The sequence below is a fragment of the Epinephelus fuscoguttatus genome, linkage group LG11 (genome assembly GCF_011397635.1).
Source record: "Epinephelus fuscoguttatus linkage group LG11, E.fuscoguttatus.final_Chr_v1".
Classification (NCBI taxonomy): Eukaryota; Metazoa; Chordata; class Actinopteri; order Perciformes; family Serranidae; genus Epinephelus; species Epinephelus fuscoguttatus.
In genome coordinates, this window is record NC_064762.1 from 30,230,407 (window position 1) to 30,249,532 (window position 19,126).

Consider the following 19,126-nt stretch of genomic DNA (forward strand, 5'->3'; position numbering starts at 1 on the left):
TCCTTTTATTCTTTCTTTGGTCTGAGTGAAAACCACCAGTGGACAGCGGAAGCAGTCTTAAAATTTCTCTCTGCACGACACAGAGCTGTATAATAGAATATAGAGCGCTGTTGGTTTTGTGAAGACAAAGAGGCTCCTAACCGGTGGAGGGCAGTAATATGCCAAGACGCGTCTGCGCTGCCGGAAACCCACAGAAGAAGAAGAAGAAGAAGCAGAAGACGAACAAAGAGCGCGGCGAAGAGTGAATGAGAGGTTGGAGTTTGACGGTGTTTGGCAGTTTGAGAGTAAAAAATGGCGAAAATGGTGCTAAAAACGAAATATATTAACGAAGAAGCTGCAGACCTGTGCACTCGGCGTGCAAGTGATGACTCAGGGGCAGAGGTATCAGAGGAAGACAGTGAAATCTCCTCTGATGACTCTGTTGCAGAGGCAATGTTTCTCGGGGGAGAAGACATTACTCTTGACCAGTAAGTATTTTATCATATTATAACTTATATTACAATATAATATTACGTATATGGGGTATTCTACCGAATGTGTGCAAAGTCAGGCTGGAAATATTTAGAAATTTTGTATGTTTTATTTCCAAAACTTTGTCTCTATATATATTGTACCATATGTAAAGGTCACATATCTAGTAAAATGACTGTAAATTTTTATATAGTATTTTCAGACTGTTTTGGAATGTTTTTCCTCTCCCAAAATTTGTCACTACCGAAACATATAGTATTATATTATACAAAAAAATAACCTGTTATGCTTGTTCCTTCCCTTGTCTAAATATTTAAATTTTTACAAATTTTGACTGAAGGTTTTCACAATTAAATCTATAAAAATTAAGTTCAAATTATAGAATTCTTCAAAATCTAAATGCAATCTTTCTTTGTAAAATGCATAACGCTGATCAGATTGATTTCAGAGTTAATAGCTGATGAAACAGAACATAAATGTAACCGATTAGCATCATGATACTTTAGTTGATAACTCAACATACTTTATTTTTTACAAAACACCCAGTGTTTCGGTAGTGACTGCACTGTTTCGGTAGTGACCATTATTCTGTTTTAAAGGTTGCAGCATACTTCCTCAAATGTATACCTTATGGACAAAGACAAATGTTTTGTGGTCAGTAAAACAATTTATTTTTTGAGAGAGCAGAGCATAGTAGAGTAGAGTGGAGAAGAGTATAGTAGAACAGAGCAAAGTAGAGCAGAGTACAGTAGAGCAGAGCAGAGCAGAGCAGAATAGAGTAGAGCAGAGAAGCGCAAAGTAGAGTAGAGCTGAGTATAGTAGAGCAGAATAGAGTAGAACAGAGCAGAATAGAGTAGAGTATAGAGTAAAGCAGACTAGACTAGACTAGAGTAGAGTAGAGTAGGGTAGGGTAGAGAAGAGTAGATTATGGAGTAGACCAGAGTAGAGTAGAGTAGAACAGAGTATAGAGTAGAGCACAGCATTGTAGAGTAGAGTAGAGTAGAACAGAGTAGAGCAGACCATAGTAGAGTAGAGCAGAGTAGAGAAGAGTAAAGTAGAGCAGGGTATAGTATAGTAGAGCAGAGTAAAGCAGAACGGAGTATATCAGAGTATATCACAGTAGAGCAAAGTAGAGGAGAGCAGAGCAGAGTAGAGCAGAATAGAGAAGAGTATAGAGTAGAGTAGATTATAGAGTAGACCAGAGTAAACCAGAGTATAGCAGAGCATAGTAGAGTAGGGTTGGGCAATATGTTAAAAATTTCCAGCCGGCCACCGTCAGCCCATCAACCGGCGGTTGCTGATAAATTCGGCAGTTGTGTTTGTGGCGGAGAAAGAAAAAAAAAGGGGGTTGCATTCATGTGATGTCGGAAAAAATCGAAAAATGACTTTTAGAATGGGATAATTCACATGAATGCTACCTCATGTCAGAAAAACAACTCCGCAACTCAGATCTTCTGACACCACATGAATGCAGTAAAAAATGCAGCGTGCTTTGCGAGCCCACTCGTGTCCAACATGGCACGGAACTATCTGCATACCGGCAACAAGCACGCCGTCAGAGAGGGTGTTTTGCACAGCTGGTAACATTGTTAACCATATGCGCACTTTGCTTAAGCCAGATAAGGTTAACATGCTTGTTTTCCTCTAGAAAAACATGTAAAACACTGCGTTATTGAGTTAAAGACAGCGTAAAGGGACTTTATTATTTTGTGATTTTTGCACTTTGTTTTTCCATTGTTCTTTGTTTAGCCTATATTTATTATTATTTCTATTTATTTATTCAAGCAATAAGCCCACGAGAGGCTTTTAGAACAGCTATAACAGCTTAAGTTTTTTTTTGTTTGTTTGTTTTTTGCCACGTCCGCAACGGCATTATTATAAAGACAGCGCAAAACATTATTATTTTATGTGATTGTGTGATTTTTGCACTTTATTTTTCCAGTGTCCTTCATTTATATTTACTTATTTGCAGGCTACTGTTACTGTGTAACTTTTGTGGACCGACCAACTGTTTATTCTGTTTGAATAAATTTACCTGCGCCTTATCCTCTGACTGTGGTCTTTAAAATTAATGAATTGAAATTTTACTGAAACATACAGCCTATAGGCTATACTCTTATTCATTTAACAAAAAATAAATCACCTCGAGATCTTTGCTGAGTAATAAGCTGTAAAGACAGGCTGAAGACGACTGTCCGACACCATTTTAAAAAGAGTCTGATGGCTGCAGAAGGACGCATTTGCTCGCAGCCTCTAAATGAGCAAACAGGTGGTAGATAGGGATAACATACCTGTCCTACTATAACGATCAGGGTGCACAACTGCACATCTTTTTTGATGTAGTTCTCAAATATGGTTTATGAATTAACGTTACTTTTAGCTCCGCCATCACTGATGTGTTTTGTGAATGAAACAGTGTGAAGCTGCCAGTTCCAATACGCACACACTGCTCTACATTGTAATTATGAACTACAGTACAGGCCAAAAGTTTGGACACACCTTCTCATTCAATGCGTTTTCTTTATTTTCATGACTATTTACATTGTAGATTCTCACTGAAGGCATCAAAACTATGAATGAACACATGTGGAGTTATGTACTTAACAAAAAAAGGTGAAATAACTGAAAACATGTTTAATATTCTAGTTTCTTCAAAATAGCCACCCTTTGCTCCGATTACTGCTTTGCACACTCTTGGCATTCTCTCCATGAGCTTCAAGAGGTAGTCACCTGAAATGGTTTCCACTTCACAGGTGTGCCTTATCAGGGTTAATTAGTGGAATTTCTTGCTTTATCAATGGGGTTGGGACCATCAGTTGTGTTGTGCAGAAGTCAGGTTAATACACAGCCGACAGCCCTATTGGACAACTGTTAAAATTCATATTATGGCAAGAACCAATCAACTAACTAAAGAAAAACGAGTGGCCATCATTACTTTAAGAAATGAAGGTCAGTCAGTCTGGAAAATTGCAAAAACTTTAAATGTGTCCCCAAGTGGAGTCGCAAAAACCATCAAGCGCTACAACGAAACTGGCACACATGAGGACCAACCCAGGAAAGGAAGACCAAGAGTCACCTCTGCTTCTGAGGATAAGTTCATCCGAGTCACCAGCCTCAGAAATCGCAAGTTAACAGCAGCTCAGATCAGAGAGCAGATGAATGCCACACAGAGTTCTAGCAGCAGACCCATCTCTAGAACAACTGTTAAGAGGAGACTGCGCGAATCAGGCCTTCATGGTCAAATAGCTGCTAGGAAACCACTGCTAAGGAGAGGCAACAAGCAGAAGAGATTTGTTTGGGCCAAGAAACACAAGGAATGGACATTAGACCAGTGGAAATCTGTGCTTTGGTCTGATGAGTCCAAATTTGAGATCTTTGGTTCCAACCGCCGTGTCTTTGTGAGACGCAGAAAAGGTGAACGGATGGATTCCACATGCCTGGTTCCCACTGTGAAGCATGGAGGAGGAGGTGTGATGGTGTGGGGGTGTTTTGCTGGTGACACTGTTGGGGGTTTATTCAAAATTGAAGACACACTGAACCAGCATGGCTACCACAGCATCCTGCAGCGACATGCCATCCCATCCGGTTTGCGTTTAGTTGGACGATCATTTATTTTTCAACAGGACAATGACCCCAAACACACCTCCAGGCTGTGTAAGGGCTATTTGACCAAGAAGGAGAGTGATGGAGTGCTGCGGCAGATGACCTGGCCTCCACAGTCACCGGACCTGAACCCAATCGAGATGGTTTGGGGTGAGCTGGACCGCAGAGTGAAGGCAAAGGGCCCAACAAGTGCTAAACACCTCTGGGAACTCCTTCAAGACTGTTGGAAAACCATTTCAGGTGACTACCTCTTGAAGCTCATGGAGAGAATGCCAAGAGTGTGCAAAGCAGTAATCAGAGCAAAGGGTGGCTATTTTGAAGAAACTAGAATATAAAACATGTTTTCAGTTATTTCACCTTCTTTTGTTAAGTACATAACTCCACATGTGTTCATTCATAGTTTTGATGCCTTCAGTGAGAATCTACAATGTAAATAGTCATGAAAATAAAGAAAACGCATTGAATGAGAAGGTGTGTCCAAACTTTTGGCCTGTACTGTGTATGTACCGAGTTGAATTCTGTAGAGACAGACCATTAATTTAGCAAAATAAAATGACAATAATCGCCCAAAATGAAACCAACCGTGATGGACTCAGCCGATGGGCGATTGGTGATGTATTCGTCCAATCGCCCAAGCCTAGAGTAGAGTAGAGTAGAGTAGAGCAGAGTATAATAGAGTAGAGTAGAGCAGAGTCGAGTGGATTATAGAGCAGAGCATAGTAGAGTAGAGAAGAGTATAGTAGAGCAGAGTATAGGGGTGTGGCAGAGCAGTGCAAAGTAGAGCAGAGTAGAACAGAGAAGAGTAAAGCAAAGTAGAGCAGAGTAGAACAGAGCAGAGTATAGTAGAGTAGAGCAGAGTAGAACAGATTATAGAGTATAGCAGAGCAGAGTAGAGCAAAGTATAGCAGAGTAGAGCAGAATATAGTACAGTAGACCAGAGCAGAACAGAATACAGTAGAGCAGAGTATAGTACAGCAGAATACAGTATAGTAGAGCAGAGTAGTGCAAAGTAGAGCAGAGTAGAGTATAGTAGAGTAGATCAAAGTAGAGTATACTAGAGCAGAGTATAGTAGAGTAGAGCAGAACAGAGCAGAAAAGAGTAAAGCAGAGTAGAGTAGACCAGGGTAGAGTACGTAGAGCACAGTAGAGCAGAGAATAGCAAGACTTTGGACCACAAAATTATGCGGTTTAACTACTGACCATTGCATTTGTGACTGCCGAAATTATCATGTCACTACTGAAACTTTACCATAGGTTTCGGTAGTGACATTCCTAGCTATTTTTCAGGATAACTAAAGAATGCTAGCAGTCACATGGCTAACAAGCACATGTTTTAAGAGTTGTTCACACAGAAAAACATAATATTTTGCATAAACCCCCCAAATTTTTACATAATTGAAGAGAACATGTGTTCGGTAGTGACAGTTTTAAAAGTTACACACTGATTTTCAGACTTTGGAAGACATTTATTTAAAAAATGATGGGAGTCAGCGACTTACCATGCAGCCATCTGGGACGGGGGTGCAGTACTACCCCCCTTCTCATAAATTCAGGGGTGTGGCTAAAACCCAGACTCAACCAGTGCATTAAAACTCTTGTGTTTCAGTAGTGACATGAAAACAAGGAACACTATTTTTTTTAGCATAGTTTCTTAATTTAAAAATTAATCCCACAATACATGAAAATCTTTCAACTTGTGTTTAAACTTAATCACAAAGATGTTTTAAGTTACACTTTTGAAAAAAATATGAAAAATGTTTTAAGTGTTATTTAGATGAATTTAATTTTAGAGGTCAGGGTTGGGGACAGCTACTTCCCAATAGAAAGTACCCTATAAATGGTGATTTTGTATATATTTAGCTTATCACTTTTTCATTTAATGTCATAGGTTTAAATAGGTCATAACATAATTTTTGTTAATATCTATGTCTAAATACTCAATTACTCAATCATTTTTGTTGTTTTTTGTTAAGGGACAGCACTTTGCACAAAATCGATAGAATGCCCCATATATTGTATTATTATGATTATATTATTACTATATTACGTGTTATACATAGTACAGTAATGAATACAAAGTTTGTTTATAGTTTTGTGTGTGTGTGTGTGTGTGTGTGGCCCCCAACCCCTACTGCAAAACTAGAATACAGAAAAGATGGAAAGTAACTTATATTACATTATATTATAATATTTTGTATATCTTGTATTATTACTAGGGCATTAACAGAAATGTTGATTTGTCGACGTGTCAACATCAGTGGCACAAGTCGACAACCCCGGGGAGGAGTCGACAAGTTTTTTTCCTTCTCTCTCTCTCTCTCTCTCTCTCTCTCTCTGTGCTTATGTACAGAATGCAATCGCTGCCTCTGATTGGCTTACACTGATACTTTATCCTTGAACATACTCGGGTGTACTATAAGCGGAGCAGACTCCAATCTTTCATAGTTGAGCGCACTTCCGCGTTGTAGTTTCCTGTAAAAATGTCAGTGAAAAATCCCCACGATGTGAAAAATACATGCCGAGCAGTCACTGGTGCGCTGAGCGGAGTCCGCAGTCGTAAAATCTGAGCTTTGCGGGTTCCGGTGACATCATCACTCTGAATGGCAGCCTAGAGTAACAGCTCCCTCGTGAAAATAGCTATTTCGCCCCGTTAGACCGTCAAATACCAGATTCTCAGATATTACTTGAACGAACAAGAGGGGCAAGAATGGGGAAGAACACAGGAAACAGAGGAAACACTGTTGCAGAGCCTGCAAATGAGGAAAACTCGGCGTCGGCGAACAGCTCTCCAGCAAGGTCACAAGATGGCGGAGCTAATGCTAATCCTTGCTCAAAGGATGCTGACGCCGCAGGTTTAGCCCAAGTTTTGGAGGAGATTTGGGACTTCCGACAAGATACAAAAGAACAGCTGAACGATATTAAATCCGAGCTCACCAACGTTAACCAAAAAATAGCGGAGGCAGAGGAGCGAATTGAAAAGGTGGAGGACCGGGTTCAAAACGTGGAGCAGGTGTTGAACAAAATGATAAAAGCCATACATCAGCAAGAAAACAAACTACTCGACCATGAAGGGAGATCCCGACGGGAGAATTTAAGGATATACAATGTTTCCGAAGGAGCCGAGGGGTCGTCCATGGTTGAGTTTGTGGAGAAATTACTGTGGGACACGCTGGAAATCCCCCTGACCACGGACCTTGACATTGAGAGGGCGCACCGCGCGCTGGCGCCAAGACCCGCCGGAGACAGGGAAGACAAGCCCCGGTCAATATTAGTCAAATTCCTCCGCTACAGGCTTAAAGAAGAGATTTTGCGCAAGGCTTGGGGAAAGAAGAAGGTTTTTCTGAACGGGAGGCTGATATACTTTGACCAGGATTACCCCCCAGCAGTCCTGCAGAAGAGGAAAGAATATGCTGAAGCGAAGCGAGTGTTAAAGCAGAGAAATATCCGCTTCCAGACTCCGTTCCCGGCTAAACTACGAGTGTTTTATGAGGACGGGATGCAGCTATATCAGACAGCAGAGGAGGTGACCAGAGACATGAAGGACAGAGGGCTGCCAGTCAGCGTGATTACACCAAGGGAGAGCCTGGCTGATCAGCTGTCCCGCTCCACTTGGGAAACAGTGGGAAGACCGAGCCGGCAGGGGACAGGTGAGGAGCGAGAGAAAAGCATCAGGGAGAGACTGCAAGTCTTCAGGAGATAATCCTCGCCCTCTCCAGAGGACCTATAAGTCTTGACTGACTTTTTAAAGTGTTGTTAAGCTAAACAGAACCTAAAATAGGTGATGCTATATTCACCCCAAGACATTTGCATTTATACATTTCCCCCAGTTGGATGAGAATATATACAGACGAGGGATACATCTGTGTAATGAACAGAGATTTTTTTTCTCTTTTTTCCGAGTGCCATGGTGGGGGCCCTCAGCCCATAGGTGGGAGAGGCTTTCCCCCACAGCTAGACGTTTTATCTAGCTTAGCCCAGGGTCATTTACTAGAGACCCCAGCCTTGGAATCACACTTCTTTTTCTCTTTATTTCTTACTATGTTCTGTGTTCTTGTGTGTTCTGGGAGTAGATCTGTTAAGTTTCATTTTACTTACTCTGTTGGTACACTTACAAGTAAATACACATGGCTAGTGACAAAGTAAAATTCGTTTCGTTTAATGTTAATGGGCTGTTAAATCCAATCAAACGATATAAAATCTTATCTAAAGTGAGGACAGAACAAGCCCACATAGTGTATCTACAGGAGACCCACTTGACTGACAAGGAGCATGTAAAATTAAAGAGAATGGGCTTCACTAATTTGTTTTTTTTCTTCATATAAATCAGGACATAGGAGAGGAGTTGCTATCCTCATCTCAAATAAGCTAAATTGTAAAAAAGTATTGGAATAAAAATAAGAATAAAAAATCAAATGACTTAAAAAACAAGCTAAAGGAATTAGAAAGAAAACATAAATTAGATTTGGCACAGGATACATTAAGGGAAATTAGAAATATTAGGAATGAAATTAATAGTTTGGCCACACAAGAAATGTTTCTGAAACAGAGACACTACGAAGGTGGCTCTAAGTCTATGAAAATACTGGCCTGGAAACTGAAAAAAAAAGATAGCGAAAAACACAATTCATAAAATTAGGGATCCAAGAACAAAAGTGATAAAAACTAAACTAAACGAAATTCAGGAGGCTTTTGAAGTTTTTTATAAATCCTTATACTCTGAAGTTCCTAGTAGGAGTGTAACTCAAATTGACAGCTTCCTGAATTCCCTAGATTTACCCACTCTAGATGAAGAACAAAATCAAATAATGACTGCAGATATAACTGAAGATGAATTAAAAGTTGCAATTAGTAGGCTTAAGTAAGTCGCCAGGATCTGACGGTTACACGGCAGAGTGGTATAAGGAAGTTAAAAAAGAACTAATACCTGTTTTACTCCCCACACTGAATTGGGCTTTAAAAAAGGCACAAATGCCACCCAGCTGGAAGCAGGCAATAATTTCAGCTATACCAAAAGAAGGCAAGGATAGAATGGAGTGCGGATCTTACAGGCCAATATCTGTACTTAATGTAGATTATAAACTATTTACCTCCATCATGGCCAAACAATGAGAAGAGTTCTTACCAACATCGATACATAATGATCAAACAGGTTTTATACATCAACGTCAAACACAAGACAATATAAGAAAGACACTACATATTATGGATCATATACAAAGAAATAAAATTGAAGCAATTGTTATGAGTGTAGACGCTGAAAAGGCCTTTGATTCGGTCAATTGGAATTTTCTTTACAGAGTTTTACATAGATTTGGCTTCCATGATACAATTATTAAAACCATACAGGCACTATATGACAATCCTACTGCTAGGATTAAAATCAATGGGTATCTATCAGATAGTTTTATCCTAGAAAGGGGCTCTAGACAGGGTTGTGCATGGTCACCACTACTCTTCGCATTATATCTGGAGCCACTAGCTCAGTGCATTAGACAAAATGAAGACATCAAGGGAATTATTAATAAAGGGAGACAATATAATTTGGCCTGCTACGCGGATGACATTTTGGTCTACCTCGGGCACCCAACATACTCCCTTCCTAAATTAATGCAATCATTTGAACAGTATGGTCAATTATCAGTGTACAAAATCAATATAGGTAAAACCCAGTCACTTTCATATAATTATAGCCCACCAGGAGAAATCAGAAGCAGTTACCCCTTGGCATGGCAAACAGAGTCCTTTTAAATACTTGGGCATCAACTTACCAAAAGATCTTACAAAATTATCAGAACACAACTATTTACCCATACATAAAAAAATAAAGGATGACATAGCACGATGGAACTTAATTCCTTTCTTTAGCCTGAGTTCAAGAATTGACTCCATTAAAATGAATATACTGCCAAGACTGTTGTATTTATTTCAAACCCTGCCAATAGAGATTAACCAAAACCAATTTAATGAGTGGGACAAAATGCTATCCAGGTATATATGGCAAAGTAAAAGGCCAAGGGTTTGCCTCAAAACTTTACAGCTGGCCAAACAAAAGGGAGGATGGGGCTTACCTTATTTCAGACATTATTATTTTGCAGCGCAGATGAGAGCAGTGATATGCTGGTGCAACCCGTCATATGTTGCTCAATGGAAAAACATTGAAGAAAAAATGCCCTCCATCCCCATACAAGCAATCTTAGCTGATAACAACCTATAGACGTACATAAATAACATCGATAACCCATGGGTGAAATGGACCCTTAAAGTGTGGAAAACTATCATAAAGGAACACAAACTCGAGAATGATATTACAGCTCTTAAATGGTGTGCCTATGATTCAGAGTTTACACCTAATAAATTGGACTCAAGATTCAAGGACTGGATAGCTAAGGGTATAACAGCTCTTGATATGAAGGTGAAAAATGTAACAAAGACAAGCATATGTTTGATTGAACTGTTTACAAAAGCCTATAATTCAGAAACTATTGATAGAACTGTTTCATGCTTGTATAAGGGTCTGTCGAATCTGAAATCACACTCAACTTCATATATTAAAACAAAATGGAAGAAGGAAGGAGGGATAACTATATCTGAGGAAGAATGGACAATAATATGGAGATATCAATGGACTTGTACCAGCTCACCGAAGTGGAGGGAGTTTGGCTGGAAAAGTCTGATCAGGTTCTTTATTACACCTTCTCAGAAGTCTCATTATGATAACAACTCCCCTGCTTGTTGGAGAAACTGTGGGAATCAAAATGCAAACCATTACCATGTTTTCTGGGACTGCTCCGCCATGAAGGATTATTGGAGTGAGATACACAAAGCTCTACAGGATATCTTCAAATGTGAAATACCCCTTGAGAGTAAGACTTTGTTTTTCAGACATGTACCTCAGGACTGGCTTAAAAGAGATAAACATTTAATGAATATCCTATTAGTGGCCTGTAAAAAGACTATTATCAGGAAATGGTTATCACAGGAGAGCCCAACTTTGAAGTTATGGATGGAAATCACAATGGACATTTATAAAATGGAGAAGATAACGGCATTTATTAATCATAAATTGGAGAAATTCACTTCATACTGGGAAAACTGGGTCAACTATGTCATGCCCCATAGGCCTGATTTTATTTTCTCAAATCAATGATTGTGGTGTGTTAAAAAGATCACTCCCTACTTGTACATAGTTTTCTTGTGGTTTGTTTTTCTTTTCATTGTTTGGATATAAAACAAAAAAAAATTATTTTGGCATTTAGGGCAGACAATAGATGTATGATGTATGCAAATATGATGTACTGGATGTGAATGTCTGATGCTGAATGTCAATAAAAAATTAATTACAAAAAAAAAAAATCTGAGCTTTGCACGCACAGGCCTTGCGGATGTCCGCTTTGAGTCCGCACGGACCTCTGCAGAGTCTGTTCCGTGTACGTTCTGCCCAAGTATGTTCGGGCCTTGACAGACACACATCACATCTGTGGAGATACTTCACTTTCCTCCGCTGTGTCAATGTGATGACGTCATCAAATTACTTGTCGACACGACTTCGACTTAATTGACAGATTTGTGTGTGTGTGTGTGTGTGTGTGTCTGTGTCTGTGTCTGTGTGTGTGACCTACCCCCCTCTGTGTTTCACTGTGCAAAACTGTAGAATACAGAAAAGATGGAAAGTTTTGTAAATAACTAACTGTTATTTCTTTATTTTCACATCATAGGCAATCATCTGAAGAAGACTCAGATGTGGAATGGGAGCCAGATAGTTCTCCTGCAGGCAAGCGGCCTAGAGAGGAGCAGGACAGTAGTTCCTCAGGAGAGGAGCAACCTACCCCAACTTCAAAGAGAGGTTCTACCACTCCCAGCAGAAGATCAGGAGGCAGAGGACCAGGGAGAGGAAGGCGGAGGCTGAGAGTCGTTGCAGCAGGAGCCAGGACCAGTCAGACAGGTTTGTCAACCAGCCCTGAAGAGAGATGGAATGATGTTGACGAGCCAGATATCACACCACCACAGCCCACCTTCAGACCCATCCGTTCACCTGGACCCCAGCTCATACGTACAGCCACTTACACAGCCCTGCAGCTTTTCCAGCTTTTTTTCACAAACAATATTATAAAGACAATTACCCAAAACACGAATGACTATGGTTCCACTCACCATTCAACACCCTCCAACCCGTGGATTGATATAACGGTGAAGGACATGTTGGCCTTCATGTCTTTGATCATCTACATGGGTATAGTAAAATGCACTGCATTTACCGATTACTGGCGAGGGGGTAAATTGTACAGCCTCCCATTCCCAAAACAAATAATGACTGGAAAGAAGTTCCTCAGGATCTGTCAGTCCCTTCACCTCAGCAGCTTGGTGGATGATGCTGCTAACGAGCAGAGGAGAGGCACACCAGCCTTCGATCGCCTTGCCAAAACAAAGCCACTCTACTTGGAGATGAGGGACGCCTGCAGGAGCAACTATCATCCTAGCCAGGAAATATCTATCGATGAGCGAATGGTTGCCTCCAAAGCCCGCATTGGGCTAAAACAATATATGAAACGTAAGCCTGTTCGCTGGGGATACAAACTCTTCGTTCTGGCGGACTCCAGGAACGGTTACACGTGGGACTTTTTTGTCTATGAGGGAAAGTACCATGGAAACAGTGGGAAGGGACTCAGTTATGACTCAGTGATGGAGCTTATTGACATAAAGTTGCTGGGCACCGGCTATAAGCTCTTTGTTGATGTTTTTTATACAAGTCCAACCCTTTTCCGTGACCTCCTTCAAATAAAGGTCTGGGCGTGTGGGACCATCCGCACAAACAGAATTGGCTTCCCAAAGACCAAAAACAACAGTCTGGTCTCAAAATCTCCCCGCGGCAGCATACGCTGGATTAGGAAGGACTCCCTCCTCTTTGTCCAGTGGCGAGACACGAGGGACGTCTTCATGTGTTCAACACTCCACACAGCCCATTCCGATGACACAGTACAAAGGAGGGTCAAAGGTGCAGATGGGCAATGGCAGATGAAGGGTGTCTCAATTCCACCAGCGGTGAAGGAGTACAACCGGTACGTACTGTATATTCAACTATACATGATGAACAGGTAAAGATAGCACGCACATCCCAAAAGACTTAAAGGACAACTTCGGTATTTTTCAACCTGGGCTCTATTTCCCCATGTGTATGTGTGCGTATGATTCTTGGGTACCACTCGTTCTAAAATTGGTTCAGTATTGAGCTAAAACGGTAATAGGGGCAAATGAGTCCCGTATAAAAGTGCTTTTTTCGCCACTGACCGGTTCAGATCACCAGTGCTATCTCTGTAAATAGCGTATTGTAGCGGCCCTGGGGCAGTGGTGAGTGTGAATGAGTGGAATCAGCTGTCAGTCAGTGTTGGAGCAGAAAGGCGGAAGTTGTCCCCGCTTGGTAATGTAAATGAGTATGTGTGTGTGAAGTGTGTGTTAAGCTAGAAGAGTCAGAGGATGGAGTCTTTCACGTGCTACCCTCTGGAGTGTTACCGGAGTTTTTGGAGTGCTCAAATAAAAAGGCCTTTTTCCCGAACGCAAGAACAGGATGTCGCGCAACACCCCATACAGCTTTCATAGGCTGCCTTTGTCGGACGGCAAGATGCTGAAGTTGTGGCTAGTTGTGCTACAAATGGATGCTAACACTCCTCTCCAGACACTGCGCCTTGCAGACCATCAGGTCTGCAGTGCTCACTTCTCCCAAGATGACTACTGCCAGCCGAAGAAGAGAAGACATTCAATCCCGAAACACCTCTTCCTCAAGAAAACGGCTGTTGCACGAGTAGAGAGAGCTACAGACACAGTAGAGCAAAGCTCGTGACATCACACAGCCCAGAGGTAAGGGAAAGGCTAAGTTAGCATGCTATTTACAGAGATAGCACTGGCAAACTGAACCGGTCAGTGGCGAAAAAACACACACTTCACACACACAGACTCATTTACAATACCGAGCGGGGACAACTTCCACTTTTCTGCTCCAACACTGACTGACAGCTGACTCCACTCATTCACACTCACCACTGCCCCAGGGCCGCTACCATACGCTATTTACAGAGATAGCACTGGTGATCTGAACCGGTCAGTGGCGAAAAAAAGCACTTTCATGCGGGACGCATTTGCCCCCATTACCGTTTTAGCTCGTTTGGCAGCTCAGTACTGAACCAATTTTAGAACGAGTGGTACCCATGAATCATACGCACACATACACATGGGGAAATAGAGCCCAGGTTAAAAAATACCGAAGTTGTCCTTTAATGCTGGGTGCTGGACCAAAAAGTGAGAATGACATAAAAAATAAAGTCCACACATCAGAAGCTGCTCCTTGAAGAATTTATTGTCTGAAGAAGGGCAGGAGCCCAAAACGTTACATCTAATAAATTCTTCAAGGAGCAGCTTCTGGTGTGCTGACTTTATCTTTTATGTCAACTATACATGATGCCCTTTTGAAATGTAATAATTTGTGTGCTGCATATACTTATGTCTTTGTATGTTTTTCCTCTATGTTGTTCCAGGTGTATGGGTGGAGTGGACCTGTCTGACGCTCTGATTGGGTACTACAAAGTCCTCCACAAGACCCAGAAGTGGTACAAGACCTTCTTCTACCATTTCATGGACATTGCGATTGTGAACGCCTTCCTCCTCCACAAAGAAATGGCGAAAAATAAAGGAAGGACACCTCTGCACCAGAAGGCGTTCAGAGAGACCCTAGCCAAGGAGCTGGGAGAGGCTTCCTCCCCAGCCAGACCCGTACCATCTACTGCTCCACGCGGAGCACATCACAAACCAGTGCATATCGCTGCGCACAGCACCAGTGGTCGGCTGAAGTGCAGGCACTGCCATGCAAAGACACCAGTGAAATGCTCCTCCTGTGATGTGCCTTTGTGCTTTGTCCCACGTCGTGACTGCTATAATGACTGGCATGTTGCTAACAACCTATAATATGTTATATTTCTAACATAATGGAAATAGGTTGCTGTGAGTTTGCTGTGTAAAAGTTAAGTATTATGTTTACATTTCATATAAAAAACACTTTTCCATAACAGCACTTGTCTTGACTCTTTTATATGCACAGATTTTAGTTTATGCTTCAGTAACTATTTTTCAGCAATATTGATGGTGATTCTGGGATTGGGTACCTCTAAGTGTCACCTTTCATTAGAGCCCAAAATCATGACTGTACATTGAAGCATTCAAGAGTTCTGCCCTTTTATCCAGCTATGTGACCATGGTTATCCAAGGGTCCTTTTGGAATCTCCAAATGGCACATTTTTGTAAACGCCTAGACATACCATTAGAAAAATGTGTAAAATAAGTCTGTAGGATTGTTATCAAATTTGATCCGGGACTAGGTAAGGCTTCATGTTGTTGTCCCATTGTGTTGCTAAAAAGTCCCAGCAACACTCATCTGCAGGCATCTGTTTGCAAAACAAATTCAGGCGAGAATAAAAACCTACTACTTCAGTGTGTTCAAACTCAAACTACTTCAATGAAAGTAGCACTTGCACAGTGATTCCAGAGTGTTTCTTTTCAACAGAGACCAAAACCATCCATATAGTCCAAACGGTTCAAGAACAGTGTTCAATTTAATTTGGGTATGCCTTGGATAGACATTTTAGGCAAATTTTACAGGAATGGCAAGGGGAATGTCTTTATGACACTGCTTCAGTTTACAGGTAAGAATATATTCTGTATCACATACAGTATATGAATGGAAGGCACATTGGAAAAAAATAACTTAAGCAGTAGTATTAAAGGACTTTTTTTGCAAACTGTCTTGTTTGAACAATATACTAAAACAAATTCAGAGAGATAAAAATCTAAAACAGTGTTGAAGTCACTTTGAGGAAGTGACATCATACTCATCACAGGAAGTAGCTGCAGCGTCTCTCTACTAAAGCACTAAGTTAGAAACTGAGCATCAGAACAAGAGAAAGAAGAAGCAGAGAGACAGAATCATGATGGCTGAGTTCAGACAGATTCAAATGTCTATTTCTTGTGACGCTTCAGTTTACAGGTAAGAATATATTCTGTGTATCACATTCAGTGTCAGACACATTGCAACAAATAACTATCAGTTTTATTGGATGTTCTTTATTAGCTACATTTTATTTAACTAAGATGAATCTGTTTGTTTTGAACACTGAGTTTACTGAACTCTTGGAAACCATGGATACAGAAATCATGATTAAACTGACCTTGGGGCGCTGGTGGCTTAGTGGTAGAGCAGGCGCCCCATATACAAGGCTGTTGCCACAGTGGCACGGGTTTAACTCCAGCCTGTGGCCCTTTGCTGCATGTTCTCCCTCTTTCTCCCCCCTTCACACTTGTCTATCCTATACATTAAAGGCAAAAAGCCCCCACAAAAAAATCTTTAAAAAAAAAACTGTCACTGTCAGAGTTTGAGAGGACGTCACTTTGTCGTGTGCAAATGTGATACAAAATCAGGATAACTGTGACAGTACTACATGACTCTTCAGTAATTCAAGCGACACAGCAGCAGTAGAGCTGGTTAAGCTTGGGCAAATTCAGGAAGAAGCCAAAGCTAAATCAGACAGACTGAGTGTTACAGCAAACAGTTCTCTGGTTATAAAGAAGGTCACAGATGAAGATGTTGAACGTTATGACTGTCGGCAGTATGAATCAAGTCACAAGTTTCAGACTCTGATGTTCATCTGTCTGTTGTTGACAGTGAGTATTTCCATCATAATGTTTTCAGCTCAAACTGTCTTGTTAGAACAATATACTGAAACATTACAATAATTATGATTACAGTGATGAAGTTCATTTTACTCTTGTTGTCTTTCTCTCACAATATCTGCATCTTCACCAGTGACTGAACGTCAGGACACTGATGAGGTGACATTAACCTGCTCTGTGAGGACAGATGAACGATGTCCACACACAGTGAAGTGGCTGTTTCAGGGTCAAGATGTGGATAAAGACAACAAGGACATAAAGACATCACAGTCTCTCTGCTCTGCCTCTGTGACCTTTCTGACTTCTCTCTACATTTACACATCAAGATATAAGTTATTTACATGTGCAGTGACTGATGGTGACAGAGTGCAGGTGTTTCCCTTCAGATCTCAATCCTCAGGTGAGAAACCAGGTGAGAACATGTTGAGCTGTTTAAAGTCACTTCAAACTGATGAGAATAATCACCTCAAATATTTGTTTGTTTTATGGATTTGAAGTTTGAATATTCCATCACAACAGTCTGAGTTGTGTTCATCTGTTCAGGTGAGGACACAACAACGGCAACAACAGAATCAACAACAGTTGCGACCGCGACAGCTTCTGCAACCAATGATGCTTCAACTAAAGGTAGTGACGCAATATTTTTATGCACCTTTCTCTAGAATCTCTCTGTCTTCCTGTCAGTCTCTTTCTGTCTCCATGCTGAGAAAATACATGTACACGTCTAATGAGATGTGGTTTAAGCTGATTTTGCTCTTTTTAAAATGCTTTTAAAAAAATCTCTTTCAAAAAGAATAACATTGTATCTTCGCATTGATTTTAATGAAAGGAAATGTGAATAAAAATTATATGGTTAACTCCAATCTCCCTCTCTCCTCTTTTTAAGTGTAAAAGCTACAACCAAAATGTTTTTAATGTGTTTATTCTCTTTCCAGGTTGGTGGTTGAGGTTCTTCATTGTGTCTGTGGGTTTATCAGTGCTCATAATAAGTGTTGTGGCAGTCAACATGTGGACAAGAACTAAAGGTGAGAACATTCACAGATAAAATGTTTCCATGGATTTTCACTGTGGAAACTAAAGTCCACTCTTTCTCTTGTCTTTTCAGAGAAGAAAACACAGATGGATGAAATCACTGTGAGTTTTTACAACTAAATAATGTCATGTTTTTACAGTTGTTACTTTACACACTCTTCATTATAAAGTGTAGATAGAAGAAGACAGAAGACAACAATAAACAGGACAAGTGAAGTGGATTCAAATACAAGTGAAACATGACAATATAATGCAGTTCATTACAACAGTAACACAAACTACAGCCTCCAAAGAGACCACAGATCTGAATCAACACCTCTTTGACACAGTGTCAATAAAAACTGAACATGATGAGGTCCAAATTAAAGGACGGCTTCACCTAAATGACATCACATCATACAGTATGTTCTCACTTCACCTCCAGTGTCTTTAAAATAATGCAGATAGTTTTGTTTTATTACAAGAAACAACGTCCATGTTACTCTGGATAATGTACAGGATCAAATCTAGCTCCAGTGCAAACAGTCCAGCAGCCAGTCAGATAAAGATCAGATCAGACAGTGACTAATGGTGCATTCAGGGTCTGCTGACTCAACTGTGAAAACCCTCCTTCTCAGACTGCACCTGCCTTTATTGAGGTGTCAGGATATTTCTTATTTCCTTGTGTTAAATGTGGGACAGTGGGCGCCTAAAGATCACAGAGGTGGGACTGGGATTGGAAAGTGTGGCTTTGATTGTGTTGTGTTGTTTGTCACAGGTGCGTTATGATGAAGATGATGGTACAGTGAACTATGAAAACATCAGACCTTCTGATGGAGTTTGACCAACACTTCTGCCTCCATCAGGCTCCACTGATCAACTCATCACATTTCACATGACCAGTTAAAGACTGTAAATAACAAAAAAAAAGAGAGACTTATTATTTTATTTTAGTCTGATGTCTTTTCCTCCATCAGCTGTAAAAACTTTTCTTGTCTGCAGTCAGGTCAGAACGCAGCAGCTGGATTTTAACATCATTTAACAGCAAAGAGCGTTTAACTCTTGTTCACTTCCTTAAATTGTCTTCCAGCTGAAGATTTCAGAGCTGATTTTAGGATTTACTGCCTGTTATTGAAGCTCCAGCAGCTTGAGCACACTTTCATGTCTCTGTGTGCAGAAGAACTCATTTTAATCCACTTTCATTTAGCATTGCTGTGAACATATTTGTTGGGATGTCAATGTCTTTGAATCTGTTTTCAGCTTTAATGGAGTCAGTAACAGTCTGCTCTTTATTATATCTGATAACAATATAAAATAAAGAAATGTTTAT

General features: G+C 40.6%; 1 protein-coding gene across 1 annotated transcript; it reads left to right on the forward strand.

The window, feature by feature from the left end:
* Window positions 1-225: 225 nt before the first annotated feature.
* Window positions 226-19,026, forward strand: LOC125897586 (piggyBac transposable element-derived protein 4-like). The gene is made up of 9 exons (XM_049590984.1): window positions 226-467; window positions 11,790-13,130; window positions 14,601-15,005; window positions 16,566-16,762; window positions 16,919-17,185; window positions 17,329-17,412; window positions 17,721-17,810; window positions 17,891-17,919; window positions 18,575-19,026. Exons 1-9 carry the CDS (start codon window positions 292-294, stop codon window positions 18,638-18,640), a joined length of 2,655 nt encoding a protein of 884 aa, XP_049446941.1. The 5' UTR covers window positions 226-291; the 3' UTR covers window positions 18,641-19,026.
* Window positions 19,027-19,126: the final 100 nt, after the last annotated feature.